At 40.9% G+C, this 22,406-nt stretch overlaps 1 protein-coding gene across 2 annotated transcripts; it reads right to left on the bottom strand.

Moving 5' to 3' along the window:
- Nucleotides 1-1,958: 1,958 nt before the first annotated feature.
- LOC121064550 (carbonic anhydrase 13-like) lies at nucleotides 1,959-21,233 on the bottom strand. 2 transcript variants are annotated; one of them, XM_040546198.1, is made up of 7 exons: nucleotides 21,070-21,233; nucleotides 15,150-15,347; nucleotides 11,313-11,431; nucleotides 8,263-8,358; nucleotides 7,016-7,078; nucleotides 5,944-6,099; nucleotides 1,959-4,134 (listed from the first exon to the last, which is right to left on the bottom strand). In XM_040546198.1, exons 1-7 carry the CDS (start codon nucleotides 21,098-21,100, stop codon nucleotides 4,021-4,023), a joined length of 777 nt encoding a protein of 258 aa, XP_040402132.1. In that variant the 5' UTR covers nucleotides 21,101-21,233; the 3' UTR covers nucleotides 1,959-4,020. The 2 variants fall into 2 exon arrangements, with proteins under 2 accessions (XP_040402132.1, XP_040402133.1); XM_040546199.1 differs by lacking the exon at nucleotides 5,944-6,099 and having other exon boundaries at nucleotides 21,070-21,203.
- Nucleotides 21,234-22,406: the final 1,173 nt, after the last annotated feature.

Below are 22,406 nucleotides of genomic sequence, written 5' to 3'. Positions count from 1 at the left end.
CCTAGGAGAGTCAGGTACACTCCTTTCGGAGAAGTCTGCTGTCTCCAATTTCTGCTGCACAAATGAAGTCAAAAAGATTGCACATGGAAATGGTTCACCACAATGAAACACTTTACTCTGCATGAATGATGGTGAGGTTGATGGAAATTGGAAACACAACACTAATTTAGAACGTTTTTATTCATGCACTGCAGTGTTATCACCTGTCTCACCAAATTGCAGACATCCAGAAAAGGCCATCTTTTCATAAAGAAGAACCTCATGAATAAAAGTATAGACTTGACATTATCTAAGAATTGAGTCATGGACCAAAATTCTATTAGGCTAGATCTATACAAACAGTGAAATACTTAGTATGAAAAACAAGCAGATGATCTTAATGCAGAGAGAGTTGGATGAAATAAAATTCTACCAGATTTCTGTGGGATGATTGCCACAATGCTTTTTTATACTATTTAATACATCACAAAAGAAACAAACTGCTCTAGAGCAGCATTCTTCTGACAATTATACAGATGCTGCAACTTGCAGGTGCTATAGGTTCCTCAAATATGTGCAACTTTTAACATCTGAAGGATAGGCAAGATTCATCTCTAATGGTCTGCCTTCATACCTACCTAAAGTTTACAAGAATATGGATCTTGGATTTCCTTTCTATTAAGTCTATTAAAAATGTATTACATATCTCTATTACATTACTTTATTCATATCCCATGTTCTACTTCTTTCGGTAAAATTATTTTAAAATCAAATATCTGGAAAACTTTTTTTTTTTTCCTCTGGATTGATTCTTTGATTTTTTTAGGTCCCAGTTCGTATGTGGAAGGCCAGCAAAGATCTGTTTGTTAACACAGTGCAGAGAGAAATCTCTGCAGTGGCAGAGCAAATAGGTGTATGGTAGTAGTTGTCTGCTTCATCTTCAGGCCCCTGTTCTTCAGAAGGAAAGACAGCATACTTCCCAGGTTTTTACTTCACTATAAAGAAAAATATCAGCTGTTTTTAAACTCTGCCTTTGTAACATGAAAGACATCATGAGCATGACTTGCAAAGGCTATAAACAGCAGAGTGCCCTGCTTCCTTCCTGTGCCAAAAACAGCAGAGTTGACCCCAAGGATCTACTACAATTTACGTAATTCTGAGAATAAGTTTATGGGTGGCCAGTCATCCAGCTGTATACAACTCTTGACAGACACTCTTTTCAGCAAATGCCCTATATGTTTTTTGGTCATTGAGCATTGCATTCTTCCTTGTATAAAGGATCCAAGTGTGTCAGAGGGTAACTAGTTGATCAAAGAGACCTGCAGTTGGGGGAGGAAGCGGGGGTCAGGGGCCATGACATATTTTAGCATTGTCTGCTCTAAAATCATGTTACAACAGCATAGAACCCACACTTGAGACTTGACCTCCCTGGGAGCACACAGCTAGTGGTCTGGTAGAGGACTCAGTGCAGGTTGAGTGTTGAGTTAGTGACTGGGATGCAACCCAGTATGCTCAGCATGCTCAGTGCTGAGACTGGGTCCGTGCTCTGACCTGGAAGTCACAGCAGAAGGATAATTCTGGGAAGCTGTTCCCAATGGATTTCAGTCAATTGAGAATTTGTTGTCTTTCAAATGTCACCAGCTTTCAGCCCAGACGTAGAACTGTGCTAGGTCAGACTAATGCAAACACAGCATCCCCACATTAGAATTACCATGAATAATGTCTTCCTCTAAAACTTATTTGCATAACTCTATATAAATAGTTAGAAACTCTAAGTACAATTGATTGAATGTCTTACCACTGCCAAAGACACTTTACTTGGAACATAAAAAGATACCTAACACTAGACTGCTCAAAGATAGATTTCAAAGGAGGGATGACATCTTCCAAGTATTTTCCAAAACTAGATCTGCAGTTAAAAACTGCAGGCTGCTCTGTAAAACTTTAATGTCTTTGATAGAAAATACAAGACACATTCATAAAATCCATTTTTTTTATTTGATAAAATCCTCATAAATACCAACCACTGGATCAACTCCACTGTTTTTTCAATACGTAAAAAACACGTAAAAGTTTTGTTTCTGATATGAAGCAGTAGCCTTATTACGTTCTCTTCTCAGGCAAAAAAATTTTATAACCTTCATGCAATTTATAAACAATTATTCATTTTCTGCAGCTACTTACATGATTGGCCAAAATATATCAGATCCAACACTAAATCTAAAAAAGGGTGTGAAAACACACAACACACTCGTGCTCTCTCCATTCACACCTTGCAGACGTCCTTATTCAGAAAGAAGCAGCCTGGGTCCTTTCAGCTGCTTTCTTCTCCCCATGCCAGGAAACAAAAAGTGCTGGCAGGTTTTTTCCCTTTTGTTTAATACTTGTACCTGTTGCTGCCAAATGCCCTTTTATTTTTCCCATAGTCTATTTGTGTTCATTCCTTCAGAAAACATTCAGAAGGCACTGAGAGGCCTTGCAGCAATAGTACCTGTAGTCTGGGGAGGAGAGGACAAAAAAAAAATCTACCTATCTTCAACTAAGCTAAAATATCTATGACTATCTACTTTATTCAGTTAAAAGAAGGTATATAAAATCAATTCTGTTAGTGATTTCCATCATATTTGTCCATCTAAGATAAAAAGACCTGTTGAGGCAAGAGGCACAGCATATAAAACCTATGAACAAACAAATTCATGGAGAGCAGTCATGGAAGATGAGGTCAGAGGTACTACAGAGACCAGTGGCAGTCCCTGTCCATGAAACCACCTTCCACCTCTCTCAGGTACCACTGTTTTTCATTAATTATCACAGTCTTAAGGTAATCTACCTATACTAAGCTACATCCTACAGCAAGTTCATTAAAAATAATAAAAATAAGTTTGGCTTGAAACGAATAATTACATTCAAATAACAAAAGCTCCTGAGAGAAACACAGGCTCAAGTCAATCCATAATGACAGACATTTCAAGTTGCTATTATGGACTCATCTTTTATTAGATATTGACTTGATTCTGATTTCTTTGGCTTGCTCTAAATGCTATCTTTGGTCTCGGAATAGAAATGCAACCACTCAAGTTCTGCTATGTCAGCAGAACTTCAGCAGGTACCTAGGAGATGTTATGTACCCAAGCAATGCTGTGCTCCAAGCACAACTCGGGGTGTCTTGTGTGAACCAGTCTAAAGCAAGAGCTGTCCCGGTCTCCTGAGTACTCGTTGAAGTAGTAGGAGTTTGATGCTACATGGATATATTGCTACAGTCCCTTATAGTTCATCATAGATGCAACAGACTGGATTTAGGCATGAACTGACAGATCCTTCTGTGACCTTCCACCTTGCATTTTTCAAGGTTAAGGACACTCACCACTATATGTGGCAGAATTCACTAATACCTAATCCAACTGACATGATCCCACAATACACAAAATCCTAACTTTTTTTAAAAAAGATGTTTGATCAGTACATCGTAACTGCTCTGAAGCAGTCAGAATAAAAGAATCATATAGATATGTTTTACCTAAATGCTGTTAGTCACTGCTGCTTTTTGTAGGAAGGTTAGTATGATATCACAGAAGTCAGCAATGAAATTACGTCAGCCTTGAAATGTTTTTCTCATGAGAACTACAATACAAAGTCTTACAGAGAAGCTAAATGTTATGTTAGATACCACAAGAATAATCCCAGAACATGCTTTAATACGAGGGATCCTCTTAGTGATATGCCATCCTAATTTGGTGCCAAATTCTGCACAACTCCTTCACCACATCTAACCCTTATGATAACCCTCTGCGCATGTAACACCGGCACCTCTATGCTCCCATACCCATGCACACAAACACATTCAGACCTGCTGACATCATTGATGAAACTACAAAGACTCAGGACATGCTTGTCTGTGAGAAATGACTGCATAGTAACCAACAATTAAACAATACCTATTTGTTATAACAACTCACAAAAAAAAATAAATCACAAAGTATATAACTATTAAAATTAATTCAGCCTTTGGTGTCAGAGGTGGCCTATTCTTGCTTTACTCCTTCAATTCCTTCTGACTTCTCGTCCCTTTAGAGGCTGGGGAGGCCGATAGTTTCGCAGCAAGCAGCAAGCGACCTCATCTTCAGCAGTGCTCAGCAGGCTGCGGAATTTGGCCAGCTGCAATTAAGAGAGAAGGTTCAGCAGGAAACCCTGGTGCTCACACTGATGAAAAAACATGCAGTAAAACTAAAGATACTTCTCACATTTTTTACACTGGGCAGAATGGAAGTGTATTTTTCTATGGCATGTGTGGAATGGCAATTCCACCATTTCTGTCCTCATAAATGTAAAACAATGACTCACGAGGAAAACCACCCGATACATGTCAGAATGAAGGGTAAAATGTAAGGATTATTTGTTTCCTATAGTGGAGACAGAACAGGCAGTTATTTCCATCTAGGCATAAGCTTCTCTGCTTAATCTGATCTCAGCAGAAACCCAGGTCAGAATTCCATGTCTAAACGCTGGGAAATTGAAGTCTGAATTAGGATCTGAAGCTAGTATTTTGTCTAATTTCTAATATTTCCAATATTTCCTTTTTCTATATACCAACTTTCTTTCTTTCTTCACTACCAAGGGCAGGATAGCACAAAAATAATTTCATTTTAATAGTGCGCTGAGTTGTATGGCACATTGCATCTTAACTGCATTAAGGGCAAAAAAGGTTAATCTTATCTTCCTCCACCCCACTCTACAGCTAATATTCATAATTCTATGTCACTCGGGTTCCTTGTAAGTTTCTAAAAATTTAAAATTTATTTTTCACTTCTTTCAATCTGAAAAGTGCACCAAAAAGTGGGAAGTAAACTATAAAGTTCCAAAGAAATACACATTTGAGAAATAAAAATAAATGGACAAACAGTATGAGTCATGGTATGAATCACAATGGCAAATGTTACTAAAAACAAATACTTTTAACTCTATGCAAGCTTATATTTATATGAATATAGCACATTTATACTTTAATGCATAAGATATAGCTACTATTTTTGAAATAGTAAAGAATGACTGTATTTTGCATCCTTTCCAATACTGTGTCCTCTGAAGCAGTTACACATGGGTGTATGTATACAATGCTCAATATTTTAGACTATATTAATTTTAGATTACCCCAAGTAAGAACCTTTTGACCTGAACAATGGATTGTATTTGGGAAATTCATATCTTAATGCAAATTTTCAAACCTAGATACATATGCGTTGCAGCAACTTCTACAAGACCACACTGGAGGGAGTAGGGAAGAGATACAGATGAGAAAAATGGAAGCACTGACTGAATACATAATTTAAAATCAGTTAAAAACAGAATTTGAGGTCTGATTGCATGTCTAACAAGCATATCTTTCAGTGAACTATTTCAAGATCTTGTGCAAAGATAGAAATCACCAGTTTTGCTGACTATATGGCCTAATGTTTTGAATTTTACTGAAGTATTTGTAATATTGACCATGAACTTGACAAATGCTGTGGTGCAAAAGTCCTGAGATTTACAGTGAGGCCAGCATATGGATACCATATCACAGGTGATGTACTTATTATCAGCTTCCAAGATTAAAGCTGCTATACTCTGATACACTTCAGCACCTCTCCACTGGGAGAAACACTTTACAGCAAAGATGATCAGCCCACTGGGTGTCACTGTTGCAACATTAATATATATAAATATAATGTGAAGTTTAGTAAGTCATCTAAGTAGACTCTAGTTTTAGAATATGTTGGTTCTTTTTAAAAACTGGATAATCAATAGCTGTTACACAAAGAAAGGCAACAAGAAGTCATGATAAATTTGATAGACACATTTTGTCCTTTGAAAATTTGACAAGGTATTCAATGTCAAGGTCTGCATAAAATATGTTCTTTTGGTGGCATTTACAATTTGAGGTCTTACAAAAGCAAATTTCTACAGCAGTTAAAAATCAAAATGCACCTGTTCGGAACAAACACTTATGGGCTCTCTCAGAACAATCCAGATGACACTTTCAAGAAGAGGTGGAACAGTGAGAGAGCCAAAGTAAGTCCAGTAGTCCAGGGATTTGGGAAGCAGACAGCTAGGATCGAAGTTTGTGAATAGTGCTCTTTTACCCTGGAAATTAAAAAGAAGCTCATTGTGGTTCTAGATTAAATATATTTAGCAAATTACTTCTTTTACAAGATCATTAGTGCCTTACATTCATTAACAATTTAAAAAGAAAAGAAACAAGTAATATTTAAAAGCAAGAGCCCAAGTTAAATCATGCCAAAGGGGCAGAGCTTCACCATTATGGGGTGGGCTGGCTGCACCCTGAATGATCACAGCATGTGAGGGAATGCCTTTCAGATGAGGTCCTACTTCTGTGACAGCTTTGCTACCTGTGTCCTTGATGCTAGAAGGACACCATCAAAGGAGTCACGTTAGCATAGAATCCCCATAGCTGCAAATGACTGCAGGATGGAGTTTTGAGGAAGAGGTGAGGAAATGTTAGACATCCAATGTGTTCTTCATGGGGCTGGCAGAGTAACCCCACAGGTTACTCTGTTACCCCCCACTCACTCTTCCCAGGCTTACTACTACTTCTCCCTGTTTGGGCTACCAGGCCAGAGATGCCTGCATGAAATGAGATGCTGCAAGCCTGGCTGATTTCTTTAACACAAACAGTAGCTTATTTCTCACCCTGTACCTCAGCAAAATAGGGGAGGAAACTTTTCCTTCCTCCTTTTTCACAGCTTCCCATGATGCATATTCCTTTCCTGTTAATATTCTCATAGCAATGGGCTAGTCAAAGACTACATTCCGTGTCTTTCCCTCCGATCTCTGACTGTGTAAAAATATTGTTTGTCTACTGGTTTTCAAGTCTACCTAGCAAGAAATTTCCTAAACTGTCCCAAGTCAGAGTTAGATATGAATAGCTATGAAAGTAAGGAGTAGGGAACTTGAAGGTGAAGGGATTAGCAGCCAGGTTACCAAAAACAAAACTAAAGCAACCATCAATATCAGGGGTGCTTTAGAAGCACTTGTTCACCTTGATTCTGATGGTGTCCAGGCGGTCAGTAATCTTCTTCAGCTGAGGGTTGCATTCACCAATCTATTAAACAAGGGAGATAAAAAAAGTAATACTTGAGCTATAGAGAAAATTTGCAAAAATAAATGATCACAAAGCAAATGTACTGAAACAGTTTTATATAGCTTTACTTAAGTGACTGTGAGATCTGATGGATTTTGCAAGAATGAGGCTTTGACTAGCTGACTCTTAGAGACTGGATTCAGAAAAGATCCACTCCCTTGCTCACAGTATTTATCTCTGGCCAATCATAGTAACTATTTAAGCTACAAAAGACCCACAAAATTTACATTGCAGGGACATTAAAGCATTTTTTTAATGTTCTATATGGAGAAACTTTAAGGTTTCAGGCTTATATCAGTAGTTGGAATTGCTCAGAACAGCAAGAAATTTAGAAACGTTGTTACGCATGCTGAGCAGAAATTGTGTGCTAAGAAATCCAGTGAAACTTTCCAGTTTACATTATAATGATTCAAGGAAAGACAGAGTTACTACAGCAGTTCTTTGCAACTGCTGCATGTAATTGCTCACTGACTGTACCAGAGCCAGCACCAGCACTAGCTGCCCCACAGGACCACCTGTCCCCAGAAAACTGAAGTCACCAGGCACAAACCATGGATTTGATGAAAGCCCTATCCTTTGTTGTGGATGGTGTGCCTTTTCCATCTGTTTCTTCATGCAGAAGCCAATGAAGCTGTTGCAAGGGTTGAATTTCATCTTAGAATATGTGCAGGAGGCAAAGATGTATATAACAATCAGAAGGAAATTCTCCATTTTATTTTATTTTATTTTTGTTCATTTGTTCAATTATTTTTTCAGAAGAAACTATCAGTGCAGAAACAAATATTTAAAGAAGCATTTGAACCAAATTAGATCACCCTCTTAAAGAAACATGTTAGGCAAGCACAAGTTACTGGGATCTACAATAGGGGCAGCTAAATTATATTCCACATCTTACATTGTACAGGAGGGCAGACTAGGCCAACTGAAGAGTCTCACTGTTCTGAAAACCTATTAATCTATTTCTAATCTTAAAGGAAGTACAGCTTTCTATATTGGAAAGTAAATAATACTTTGTGTATTATGAAGGAAACGCTATGATTTAATGCCCATACAAAACAAACATCTCTTTAACAATAATTATATTATCATATGCCTTTGGGTTCATACTTAGATTTATTTGGGGGTTGAAGCATTTTTTTTCTTACCTTCAGAAATACAGCCATGACTGCCAATCCATCTGACTGACGAGCTGCCTCAACAAAACTGGAATATTTTTCTGCGTTCCAGTGAACCACATGAAGCTGAAAAGCAAGAGGCACAGACAGCATCAACTCTCGCTGAACTGAAAGAGTCATAAATTAATACTAGAACTTTTTATGGTGTTGACACTCTACTTTGCTTATTTGTATTCAGAGCCATTCAGTTTTCTAATTGCAAGTATTTATTGAAATTGGTAATCATATAGTTCACGCAAATGGCAACAAGCATTGCCAGTGGCAGGAATTATTCAAAATTTAGCAACGATCAGCACACCACTGTGTCTAGCAAACTGCTGTCGGGTCCCCAGGTTGTGAATAGAGAGGCTAAGGCAATGGTTATGTAACTAAAGCTAAGGTTTTAAACCTATTTCTAGTACAGCTGATTTTAAGATGTGATTGAAAAACATGAACATGTCATTAGTATTTTGCTCCTCTTTTTCCTTAATTAAGTTTTCAGAAAATCAGCCATATAAATAGCTAGAAAATGGGCAGAGGAACATGCATTAAACTTGCACTGACATCTCTTCCTGTGTTAAGTTTAAGCTGACTATCAAAATTTCATCTTTGGCACTTTCCAAATGTCGTTTTCTATGATTACTAGTAGCTAGGAACTTAAAAGTGGCTTGATATTCTCAGGTGAGCATTTGCATTTCCAACATGTATTTTTCCAGAACTGTCCTATGGTAGTTTCTTAAGAAGCTGAAGACACCTTACTGCAAGATGGGGTGTAGATGACTTGCTACCTGTCTTGTAGCCAGGTGGAGAAAGGAAAAGACCATGAGGTCTACCCCCATACCACTTTGGTCTCTCCTGCTAAGCCAGGTTTCCTAAATCCTGCCCACGCTCTGCGCTGGGAGCTCAGGAAGCACCAGGACGTCCCAGCCTTGAGCAATGAATGGTCCGACTGCTGAACTGGAGAGAGCACAAACACTCACACAGAGCTTAAGACTAAGTACTTCACAAATGTTAATTCCTCTCGCAAACCCTCAGTGGATTAGTAAATCTTATTACCCATAGTTTTACGATAAGGAAATAGAGGCTCAGAAGCAGGGCATGGGATTGTTTTTTCCAAAATTGATGACCATCTTTTCAGACTTTGAACTTTACTCCTTAGGAGCGCTAAAAAGCAACTCCACTGATGACCTAAACTGGGATGAACCCCTGAAAAAAAGGCTAGCATTTGAAATACAACACTTTACTTTAAAACCCCCAAGTAAGAGAAGTTTAGGAAAGCTGGCACTTAAAGTATTTGTATGGGATGCAACGTAACTACATGGTTGATATACAGGCCTAGGAAAGTGAAGATTTTGACTGCACATCTCCGTCTTTGCCTAGCCTCTGTGAGCTTCAGTTTTCCATATCTGTAGCACGGAGCTGTTACTTGGTGTTACAACACATAACGGGGTGTTTGCTGAGTACTTGGGCTCTCAGTGGCCAAGACATTACTTTCAGCAAGTAAGGAATCCCACTGAAATCAATAACAATACACATATGCACACAATGAAACACATGCTGGCTCACAGCTTCAGAATCCATGAAGGAAAGTTGCTTACAACTATTGTTAATTAAACCAGGAGGAGAACAGAATCCACTAAACCATTCTTGGATGCACTACTACCCTGGAGCTCAGCGCCTGCACCACTCATCATGATAGGTTCAAAGAAGCTACGTTGAACAACTTTTAAACGAAAACATTTTTACATACACAGAAAGGAAACAGATACTCTCAGTCAGAATTGACTTTATTGTGGATTTTAAAGAAGCAAAAAACCAACAAAGAACAAAAAGCAAAATTCCCACAACTAAATGAGGCCCCCTCCCACTCCCTCATCACTTTGCCAAAAACCCCAAACCAACCCCCCCCAAATTCAAAAGAAACAAGAGCTGTGAAACACTTTTGGGTACAGCCCCGTTCTCAATGGCTTGTGACTTCTCTTTTAAGGAATATATACCATCTTACCACCGCTCTGTCACTGCAGCTTGAGAGGAGACCTTGATCAGACCATACGTTGCCACAAAGAATGAGGTCATGGATGCCTTCTGCTTCCCGCTGGGTTTAGGGGGCTGAACCTTGCAGTCTTCTTTACCTGTACGCTACTTTCTTCAATATAGTTGATGTTTTTTCTTGAAATCTTACTTCTTCCTCATGAAGGTGAAAACTGAAACCATCTTCGTTTCTCTCTGAGGTATTTTCTTTTGTGTGAACAGTGGTCAGAAGCCTTGGTCTGAATTCTGTGTTTCTTATCCCAAAGCCAAAATGACTTCTAGAGAGCTTCTTGTGGAGGGTTACCCAACCAACAGGCAACGGAAAGCTTTTTAGACTGGCTAGAAATTCACAGATATTTTCTCCTTCCATTTGGTTTCTTAGATGGTATACATATATATATTTTCTCAGCTAGAAATTTGGTTTTGGCACTTAATGGTTTTAAAGCACCTCTATTAATTCTTTATATTCCATCTCACCTGGTTCCTGTGGAAAACATAAGCCTTTAAACACTGCAAATGTCACTTTTCCCCATTAATGTTAGAAAACTGATTTTTTTTCTGACCACTGTCTCTTATAGCATTTCCAGCAAAATCTGATCACACCACCGTGCATACATTTCAACTTTTTTTTCTTCTTTAGTATTACAAGTCTTTTATTTTTCCATTAGCTTTTATGCTTATACTTTTTACTTCTTTTTAACCCCAGAAAACTCTTCACTGTCTGAACTACGTGCTGTTAAAGATCTCAGTCTCATCAAAATACTTCATGTTACTTCTGTTTGCAAAGAGGAATCAGAAACTGCCAGACTGAATATTTCTGGACATTTGGACTACTCCAAGGCACCGAAGGAGACAGAAAGGACCAAACGCGAAACACTTCAGGAAGACTGCTTGTCTTTTGATAAAATGGGGGGAGAAGGAAAAGCAGGGAGAGGAGGGGCAAAATTATTCTCACAACGGAAAGCTAGTCACAAGCTTAGAGGAACAGACGACTCCATGCAGAGCCTTACCTCTGCTGCATATTTCATCCCGTCCACCGCGTGCTCAGAGCCGGCTTCGTCGTTGGACCCCCAGTGGAAATGAATCTGGCGCAGCCTGTAGGTCCCGCTGAGTGGCCCCCCGGTCAGCACTACAAACCCAAACACAAGGAAGAGGTTTCACTGCAGGAACGGAAGCTGCTGCCCACATCCTAAACTCACACCAGGCTTTGGTCTTCAGATATTGCCCTGTTTCTTCTCAAAAGCTCAAATGGGCTCTCCTTTCTTTGAAGTACTATATAGAAATCCTCATTTGTCCAGGATATGACTTTCAAAATTGCACTAATGTGTAGATTAGTGGGTTACTGACCATTAAAAAGTTACCACCAGGTTACCACCAGGTGTGTCTTGCTATGGGCTGGATATTGCTCAAAAGATGGAAAAATATTGCAAGGAGGAATGGTTTTAAACTATAAAAGAGTAGATTAAGATTAGATATTGGGAAGAAATTCTTTGCTATGAGGGTGGTGAGGCACTGGCACAAGTTGCCCAGAGAAGCTGTGGATGCCCCATCCCTGGAAGTGTTCAAGGCCAGGCTGGATGGGGCTTTGAGCAATTTGGTCTAGTAAGACGTGTCCCTGCCCACAGCAGGGGGATTGGAACCAGATGATCTTTAAGGTCCCTTCCAACACAAACCATTCTGTGATTCTGTGATTCTATTTCTTTTTTGCAAGTAGTGTTCTATCTTGAATGTATCTAAAAGAATAACTGAGAAATTAAGCTTAAATAGAGATTCTATGAATAAAGGGGAGGATCAGAAAAATAAAATGTGAACAAAATTTTTCTCCTCCCTGAAATTTGAAGGACAGTAGTTGGATTATAAAAATTTTCAAGGCTCTTTCCTTCTTTTGCAACCAGATCCAGTTATGTAGACTGAAGTCTGAGAAACAGGATTGTATACTAAACAAAAAAATATATATCCATTGTACAAGTGCAATATTATGGACACTTAATTAGCCATTTATTTCAACTAAGCACCCATATGGGTGAGCTTTTGATTTTTTAAGTGCTTATCTTTTTCTAATCAGTTGGACGGACTCAAACCATCCCTGTCAAGTCTGCACAGAGACTTGAACATGAATCACATTCGGAAAGATTCCTTACTTACTGCAAAACAGATCACCCCACTCTCCCTGCTCCATCCACACCTCCTTGGAGGGTCTGGAGATTAGTCTGAGCTGTTTTACTGGTCCATTATAGAGATTTTAAGGAGAAAAGATGGGAGGTTCAACCAGATGGTTTTTAAATTAAGAACACTGGGAAAGAAAAGTAATTTTTTAGCTCTTCTAGATTTAATTCAAAACTTAAGTTTTGATAGGAGCAAAATGACACCAAGTAACAGTAAAAAGAATTCCTTAACTTGCCTATCTGCTGACACAAGTAGCCTGGGTAATGGAAAGGAACTGGAGGCAAAAATATTTGACCTTCTTAAAACTTTATCTCAAAACCACACTTTTACAGAGTTTATAAACCTAGTGAACAAAGGGGATGGGGAAGTGGCACTCCTAAAATAAATGATTTCTTTCAGGGATGGAGAACTTGTAGGCAAATGATCCTAAAAATGTGTAAAGATCAGTGTTCAAACTGGCTGAGGAGAAACAATTATGCAGAAATACATCAGCAGCACTCAGTGAAAAATTTCTGCTGAAAAATGTGGAAAATGGCCTGATGATGTATTTGTGTCATACAGTCAGTCATCATACAGTGGTAGTAAAAAATCTTCTATTCAAACAGCAATTAAGGAAGAAGTTAATCAGAAACTATTTGAAGAAAACATTAGTATCTCAAAGTTTGAAAAGAGCGGGAAGAAGAGGTATTTGAAACATTAATAAACCAATTTCAGGGAATGGAGCTGAAGTGGTACCAAAGAGGATAAAAAAAATTACACAAGCAGTTACAGGCCTGACAACCCAGCTTCAGTGCTGGTTGAAGTAAAGAAATAGTTCACACTAAATTCAGTTACTAATGTATTAAAAGATTCCAATGTATATAGTACCACTTAATTTGTTTTTTTTTTTTTCCTTTTTCTTTTCATAAAACCACCATATGGCAGGAGTGCTTACTTCACAAGGATGCCCCAGAGGCCAAATTTTGGCCCTAGAAAATTCAGTATTTTTTGATCAATGACCTGAAAGAAAACAAAAACATTACTGATAAAGTTTGTCAGTGACAAATATTAGGGAAAATAATGAATAATTCAGTTTACAGATACAGAAGGGTTTTTTTTTTTGTGTGTGTGTAAGTAATGAATGAAAATGGACAAAATGTAAAGCCATGCACGTACGACTGAAGAACATTGTTCATACATAGAAGACACGGAGTTTCCTGAAAATGACTGGGGTTTACATTTGTTAATTACCTAATCAACAGCTGCCAGTGCTTTGTTGTAACTTGGGCTTTATCCTTGGATATATGGCCTGAGGAAAGTAGTAGGAAGAAGATCATATTACCACTGCTTTGGTACTAATCTTAGCCTACAGAAATACGATCAGGACCTATCACTTCATGGATGGAGTTAGAAAGTGGAAGAGGTTCTTGCTGTACTCATATTCTTTTTGTTTGTTTGCTTGTTTAAGAAAATGAATTTAAAGGCTGAGTTGATCCAACTCACACCAGAAATAAAAAGTGTGATTTTGTTTTTTTTTAATTGTGAGGGTAATTAACAATTAGAAAAACTTACCAAAGGTGGTGGTAGATTCGTCATCGCTGGAAATTTTGAAATCAAGATTGTATGTTTTTCTAAGAGATGTGCTTTAGTTCACCCACACCTACTAGACTTGAAGCAGAGATTAATTCTGGGAAGTCGCTTGGCCTCTGAGACACACGAGGTCAGACCAGATCACTGACGGTCAGCTGGTGGTTTTCAGGCAACATCGTGTTGCACATATCAACAGGAAATTCAAGAGTTAAACTAAGACTGTCCAGGAAAGCAAAGTATGATGTTGTCTCCATCTATGTCTGTAGCCACTACAGGCCAATAGGTCCTCAGGACTAATGGACAGGATGAATATGAATTAGTCCCCCTCTGGCTCTAACTCTTGTGAATGCACCACATTGGCTTGGATCCTCAGCTAAGCCTCATGTAGCCACAAAAGGATTTTATTGCTTCAAGAAACTGCACTCCTGCAGTTTCAGTGGAGGGGTGCTAGCTCTCCTACCATCCAAGAGACGTTTTTAAAGATGAAGGCACTAACATTACAAAGACTACACTAAACCAGAGAACTTCTAAATAAGAATTACGGCTTGCAAAAAGGGAAGATACACACTCCTACAAAAGACTGGGACAATGACACTTTTCAGAGAAGAAAAGGGATCACTTGGGATGTATTTTATTTGTTCTGTATTGGCTCTTTCCTGACATAAGAAGTCCAGGCATGGATTATAAAAGGAAAAAAAATATATAACCAAACCTGCAACTAAAGTCAGGTAAGAGACTTGAGCGATTCGGTTGGAATGAACCTGTAATGAGACACAAAGGATTCATCTGCAGTGAGAGAGCAGCATTTGAAAAATGGTACACAACACCATTCAAACAGGGGTGCTGGCACTATCTAGCTGGTTGGGGTGGATCAAACCATCCGTGTGAAGAGGGAATCCTAGCGCTTCCTGAGAAACGCAACCTCGGACTCATCTGGAATTATGTCCCCACATTGCAACATGCTGAAAATCTGGGGAAAAGGGAATTTCGCATCTGGAGGAGTGGAGCTTACTGGTTATGAGGAGGTCACAGCTGGCAGAGAGACAGGCCCAGGCTGTACTACATTCAGGAAATGGTGGAAGGAAACACGGTGCAATAGGAAAGGAACAAACCTGATTTGTTTACGGTGTCATCAAACTCAACACTGGTGGAGTGCCCGTTGTTGAGGATGATTTTAGCAGACGCCGGGTCGTAATTGGGATTTAAAGGACGGAGAGAGGGATCATACTTGGTTTCCTCAGTTTTGATGTCGATGGGTGACTGACGGTCTCCATTAGCGACAGGAAAAACCTCCTTCCAGTGGGCAGGCCCTGCGAGGCATGGGAAGAGAAGCTTCATGAGAAAACAGACTGCTTGAATTTTTCTTGCTTACCTTCCTATAAATTCAAAATGTGTGCATCAGAAAACCCTAGCTCAAAATATCCAGCGACGTTTGTTGTACCACCTGGCAACAGCAGCTGGTGGGACCCCTTCACCTACCTTGCCTAATGTATCTAAATGTATTTGGCCTTGAAACCAGGCCATGTGCAGTAGGCCGATTTTTGATTACACACAACTAAGACTCAGCTATGCACAAGACATATCCAGCAAGTGTTCTTTCAAATCAAGTATCCCGTAAGCAACAGGCACTGTGCCTCACTAAATTTTTGACATGACTTTTTTGCCTGATATCATGTTTCAGTATGTCTTCAGGGATTCCCTCTTACCCACCCAATGTCCACCCAACCCAAAAGGGTTTTTACATCATAGTCACTGGCAGCAAAAGATTTGAGAACACATCCTCCTGCCAACTATGCTGAATGAGATGGGGAGACATCAAAAAAAAGACAAAAAGGTGATGTGCAGGCAATCCTGGGATCTGAAGGCAGTGCCTGTAACCAAACCATCGCTGCCCACCGATCACCTCCTCCCAGCGCATCAGCCCTGCAAACCAGCTGTCACACCAGCAGAGAGGCAGCCATCCTCTCACTAAAATGTCTCCATATGTACGTGTGCACACGTGCAAGCATTGTCTTTGTAAATCAGCAATAGAGTTGTGAGAAAAAATGACAAACATCATTCTAAAGTAGTAAGAAAAGCTTCATAGATAAGAAGTGTGAAGTGAACCTCACACACACAACTCAATAAGAACACGTGCCGTAGTTGAACCATATCTGAATAATAAACAATATGGAAAGAGGTTGTAAGAAAAAAATGGGAATAATGTGTTGCTCGGGGAATATGTCCTACCAGGTAAAGGCAGCAAACAAGTTGTAGTCCAGGCAAGAGGAGAAGGGAAGGGAATATGAAAAAGGGGGGAAAAAAGATGGAAAAAGGGGAAGGGGGGGGAGGCAAAGGAGGGTTAAAGGAGGGAGAAGGGGGGGTAAAAGCGGGAAAAAGTGTGGAGGGAGGGGGACTGGAGAAGGAGAGGAAGGAAGTGGAAGGGAGAAAAAGGGTAGGGGGAAGGGAGGAGAAAATTTGTAGAGCAAATGACCTCTCAGTATTATAAAGAGCATAGGAATTGTTTTTTCCCTCGGGTTTATCAAAGGTAAGAAGCATAATAACTAAGAGTGACTAGATATTAGAAAAACTCAAATATGAGCATCAGAACTGAGCTTGTAAAATCTGCACCCCCAGAAATCCTCATTGCTCCCTATACGGAAGGTAACTGATCTCAGTTTAAAAACCAGCCTGTTGTTTTGGATCTTTCTGGATGTCTCATCACTTAAATAAACACAATGACAAAAAAGGAGTAGAATGTAGTATGCTGTGATTAATAGCCTAACATCAAAAGCAGTCAGATAGCTTTCTTTCCTTGACTTCAATAGCAGTGAACATAGCTCAGAAATTCACAGGTGCTAAAACAGCCCTGGCGCCCTGCAGTAAATCAGGGAGGGCCGAGGGGGAGCAGCCTGCAGAGCCACCTGGGCACGGCCGGGCTGGCCCCCGAGCAGCACCAAAAAATGCAAGAGGGAAGGAGTAGCTCGGAAAGACCAGCTACATCTTCAGGTAGAACAAGGGCTTTGGGTCTTGAATTTGTTAAAACGTAATTTTGCTAATGACTTCATTAACTAAACCCATTAGTCAAACCACTTCTAAGGCAGAAGGTAAAAATCCTCCTGGTTTGAAATATAAAGTTGCTTAAACTTAATTCTTCTCACTTCACACATGATGGTCAAAGCCATACAATATTTTAATTAAATTCAGTTTAGCAAGTGATATAAACTTAATTCTGTTTAGATCCTAGTACCTTCTAGTTGGAGACAAAATGCACAATTTTATTCATTAAAGAAACATTCACTACTTCATCATTTATACCTAACTGCTAAGATTTAACGTGCTTAGAAAAATCATATTGCTACTTCATTTTAATGCTTAGGATATCCCTAACCTGAGAAAAGGCAAAGTATATTTATGTGGTTAACTACTTTGTCCTATTGCTCCATCTCCGCAATAACTATGCTTAGCATACAGCAAATAGTATGAGTGATTTGCATTCATAAGTAATATAAGTGGGACAAAAAGAGGACCTGAGCGTGTGATTCTGACATTAGCTAATCATTCAACAATGAACTAAAAAGACATTGTACCTGCTTTGTTGCTTGTCCTTAGCTCAGATATCCAAAATCCTGTTTTTACTTTGGTGATTAAGAATCTGTCAGTAACACAAGACTGCCAGAAATCGGTCCTTGCAAAATATACAGGAAAATAAAAGAAATTTAAGCTCATTTTGCACCACCTAGTTTTATCAAGTGGTATTCCTTACTAGCTTATCTACCAGCAACCCTACTGCAATAACCCCACTCTTCCTATGCTATGAAAATTGCGTCTCTGTTCATTACTACTGACCCCATCCCAAAGCAAGCATTGTGTATGTCTGATGGAAAATAAGTCATTACTGTTGGAAGACAACAGACATGATGTTCATTTTTTAATTTGCTGAAGGAACTTACGAAGTTTCCTCTTGTTGATGGAAAAATGCTCTTTTGCTAGAGGAGGCTAGCTAGTAACTCTCAACAATCAAAGCCACTGTAGCCAAGATTTAAGACAAAAACCTGAACCATCTGCTCTGAAGATTGCATACTTTCATTTTGCACAGTTTATTTTACAGACACCACTACCTAATGTGATGCACAGCTCTGTCACTTTATATTTGACTTATGGCACTCACCAGCATTGCACACATCAATTTATGAACCAGATCTCATAATGAAGGCAGTTATGAATTTGTCAGGAAATGCAGCCTACTGTAGCATCTAACTGCAGTGCTTTTATCCAGCTGAAGTTAAAGGTGATGAGTTTCATCAAAAGGCTGGACTAACTTGAAACAAGCCTAGCGGAGGCATTGCAGGATACTGTTTGGTTGCAGTGAGCCTCTATACTTGCATAAATATAGTATATACAGACAATAAAGTGAATTATTAATATTTTTTTTGACAGTTTGGTATTATATGCAGAAATTTTATTGGTTTAGCATGGTCTGATCTTTTCAGGAGCACATCCTCAATTCTAAAGAGGATCCGTTGCCCAGTTTGTCATATATGAAATGCTTAAACTTATACAGTTAGGCTTGCAAGTAATTTGGTTACATATCAGTTTCTAAAAATATTAGCTCTGGAGAGAACAATCAAAAATTCACAATGGGTAAAATTAAGTGGAGTTTTCCAATGCAGACATCAAAACTATGTAATTAGTCTCATGGAGAAAAGAAAAGGAATTCATCTCTTTTTATTTATAAAATACCTCAGCATTAGAGTCGTAACAGACCAAGAGACATGTTTGCAGTTAAACACAATACATATACATACTTTCCACATAATTTATTAAACTTAAATTTGTTAAACTTTATTTATTAAACCTATTAAAATTTATTAAACCTTATTTTATTAAACCTATTAAATTTATTAAGAAGTAAACTTACGGCAATTGATTCTCGATTTGTCTTCTAACTAAAGTGGTTCCCGTTTACGTACGAGATCTGCTTCTGCAGAGGGTTGAGAGCGTCCCCCCCCTGCACTGCAAGCTCAAGCAGCTGTGAAAAGCATGCATGATGGTGCCACACTGAAGCAGTTTTCAAGATCTCAGTATTACACCTCTATATGTAAGCACCATCAAAACTGTGAGGCAAGAATAAAGGCAAGAAAACAAAGGCAAAGTTTTGCATAGAAATAAAATAATGCCTCTTGGCATTTCAGAGATACATGCTTCAAAGCAGTGAGGAACATTTCATTCTGTGCATACCAGTCAGCCCTTGTTCTACACAGATATACCATAAATGCAGATGGGTATTCGTAATATTTGACAGTTTACTTTATGCACAAAATTATTTATGTTGCACTTATTATTGCTAAGGGGCAAATGAGTTTTTCCCCGGTTTAAAAAAACAGTGCTTTTATCACTGCAAGTACCAAATGCTGATGTCAGAATGGATGCAGATGTCTTTCCAACTCTTCAGAAAGTCAACCTGAATATACGACTGCATGCAATTCAATTAATTTCACTCATTGCTACTTCCTTAGTTGCAAAAGCTGAACTTAGTTCCAGGGAAACTGTCTGGGGCCATGCAGGGCAACAACATTTTTCAAGATTAACAGCAATTTCATGCATCCACTATTCGGCGAAACAAGAAACAAGCAAAACCAAAAAACTAAACACATAAAATGAGAAAGAATTAAGAAATAAAATGGATGCTAGGGAAAAGCAGTCAAGTGTTGGGTATCCAAACCTCTCTCCTTTTATTCTCTTGTGAGAGGTGAAAGGAAGGGGATGGACTGACGGGGAGCTCCCCACCTGGCAGCTGCTGGGGGCTTCGAGGGAGGAGGAGAGAGAGAAAGCCAAACTCCACCCCGAGTAAGTTATCAGCCGGTAAACAGAGTTTGGTAGACGAGAGAGGGGGCCTCAAGCAGGGTCCAGGGCCACCCTGATAGAAATTCTGGTGCCCTCCCATTCCTAGAAGCTGAGGATAGCACAGGAGGAGGGCTAGGATAAGGGAAGGAAAGCAGGTTTCTTATCTGGACCCTGCAGGTGAAGTCCACAGAGCCCATGGAAAACATATGGAGAAACAAACTAGAAAAAAACAAGACCCATTTATGTCTTAAGGGGAGGGGCAGAGCACGCTGCACAACGGTAGATAACATGCCTGATCATCGCAACATCGCTGTTATCCACCACCACCACCCAGTTTTTCAGGAAAAGTACATCCATCCAAGAAAAGATTGAGCAAAAAGACCAGAAAGGAAAGGCAGCATTTGTGCAAGCAGTGCTCCAGACTCCAAGTGATGATACTAATGAAGTGTACTCCTACGGGCACGAGTATGTGTAAATACAGACATACTTTTTCACCTTTTACTACACGCAGAGTTTTATTTCCCTGCGTAATAAAACAGACAACACAAGTTATTCCACGTGTGTGATCCAGACTGACTCCAGCTTGCAGAAGTGCCTTTATTTTTGCTTGCATGAATCGGGAGCCTGTCTGCACACCGGAGCAGCGTTTGCATGACTTACGATGCAAAACAGAGGAAAAGCCTTTAAGCCTACTGATGAGCCCATTTGGGGACTTCAAAGGCCGAGAAGATGAAGGAAACCAAGAAATAACCAAGATCCAAAGGGATCTATCTCCTCTTTGCTGCGCGGTTACGCACTCAGAGGACCGATCCCGACGCTTCCCACCGCGGGACAGGAGCGGGACATCACCGGTGGGGTGACCCCGGACCGGCGTGTGTCCGAAAAAGACCCGATAACAAAACTACGTGCCCGCTGCTGCCCCAGCGGACGAGGCACCGGCAACCACGGGAGGACCGGGCCAGCCCCTGCCTTCCAGCCCCACGCCGCCCCCTCGCTCGCAGGGGATGCTGCTCGCATCGCTCCCATCCCAAATCCCGCTCGCCCCGTCGGAGCGGAGCCCCGGCGGCACCTCCAGCTCCCGGCAGCGCTCACACGGGGCTGCCCGAGACGGCTCCGGGAGCGGAGCCGACCCCCGCGACGGCCGGGGTCGCCCCGACGGGAGCCCCCCTGCCCCCTGCGGGGGGCTCCGCGCAGCCGCCCCCCTACCGTTGTGCTCGTCGTAGCCCCAGTGCAGCATGGCTCCGGCCTCGGGGCGGCACGGCACGGCTCGGGTCGGGACGAGACGAGACGGGACGGGACGGGACGGGACGGCAACAGCGCCCTCGCCGGCACCGCCGCCTGCTTTGAAGGCGCCGGGCGGCGACGCCCCGATGCCCCGCCGCCGATAAGCGGCCCGCAGCGCTCCGCGCCCGCGCAGCCCAGCCCCGGCCCTCCCCCCCACACCCCCCCGGCCCTCGCCTGGGGCCCCCGTCGGAGCCGCCCGAGGGGCACGGGCTGCAGCAGGGCGGGGGGCCCGGCGGGTGCCCGCCTCCTGCCGGGGCTTCCCCGCGCTGCCCCGGCCCCAGTGCTGCAGGTGCCTGGGGACACGAGGCTTTCGTGCAAACCATGCAAAATGACTTTTTTTTTTTTTATATATATATAAATTTATTTCATTTTCATAGAATCGTTAAGGTTGGAAGAGACCTCCAAGATCATCTGGTCCAATCATCACCCGACCACCAATGTCACCCACTAAACCATGTCCCTAAGCACCACGTCCAACCTTTCCGTGAACACCCCCTGGGACGGTGACTCCACCACCTCCTTGGGCAACCCGTTCCAATGCCTGACTGCTCTTTCTGAGAAGAAATGTCTCCGAATTTCCAACCTGAACCTCCCGTGGCACAACTTGAGGCCATTCCCTCCTGTCCTATCACTGGTTATCTGCAATCATGATCTAGATAGATCATGGTTGTAGGAAAGACTTCTGAAGCTCTATAAACATTTCACACTCTCAGCTGACAGCCTAACACTTCAAATGAACTGAACACCGCTCTGCCAGAATCCATCGCACCGTCCTCTCTCCAGAAGACATGATGAGGCTCTCTCCTTTCTTACCTTATGCTTTGGGCCTAGCTGCAAACCGTGCAGCCCCCTCACATACGGAGGTAGGCAGGCACCAGCAGGAAGAACACCAGCAGGGCTCAGGAAAATGCTTCTCTGCCGGGCCCGGCCCGCAGGACTGCCATGGGGGCTCCATTTCCAGCTTCCCCGTGAAGGCCAGCACAGCCGGAGCCTCCCTGCCCTGCCCGGGCACTGCCTCCTCGGCCACACAGCTGCCCCACATGACTGTCCCGTGAGAGGGCCCTGCTGGGTCACAGAGGCTTCATTTTATATTTTATTTCATTTTTTTTAATTTCATTTTATTTCACTCTATTTTTTTTATTTTATTATGTTATTGCATTTCATTTTATCTTATTTCATTTCATTTTAAAAAAATATTTCACACTATTTTATTTTATTTCATTTTATTTTACTTCATTTATTTTATTTAATTCTTTTAT

Source organism: Cygnus olor, chromosome 2, assembly GCF_009769625.2.
Source record: "Cygnus olor isolate bCygOlo1 chromosome 2, bCygOlo1.pri.v2, whole genome shotgun sequence".
In the NCBI taxonomy this organism is placed as follows: Eukaryota; Metazoa; Chordata; class Aves; order Anseriformes; family Anatidae; genus Cygnus; species Cygnus olor.
The sequence above is the reverse complement of the archived record's forward strand: the minus strand, read 5'-3'. Positions and strand labels throughout refer to the sequence as shown.

Excerpts from the sequence above, each read along its gene's own strand:
- LOC121064550 (XM_040546198.1), bottom strand. The coding sequence starts at position 21,100 with ATGCTGCACTGGGGCTACGACGAGCACAACG. Across the intron at positions 15,348-21,069 it reads GGGCTACGACGAGCACAACG|GGCCTGCCCACTGGAAGGAG; the intron begins GTAGGGGGGCGG and ends CATGCCTCGCAG. Across the intron at positions 8,359-11,312 it reads GGATGAAATATGCAGCAGAG|CTTCATGTGGTTCACTGGAA; the intron begins GTAAGGCTCTGC and ends CTTGCTTTTCAG.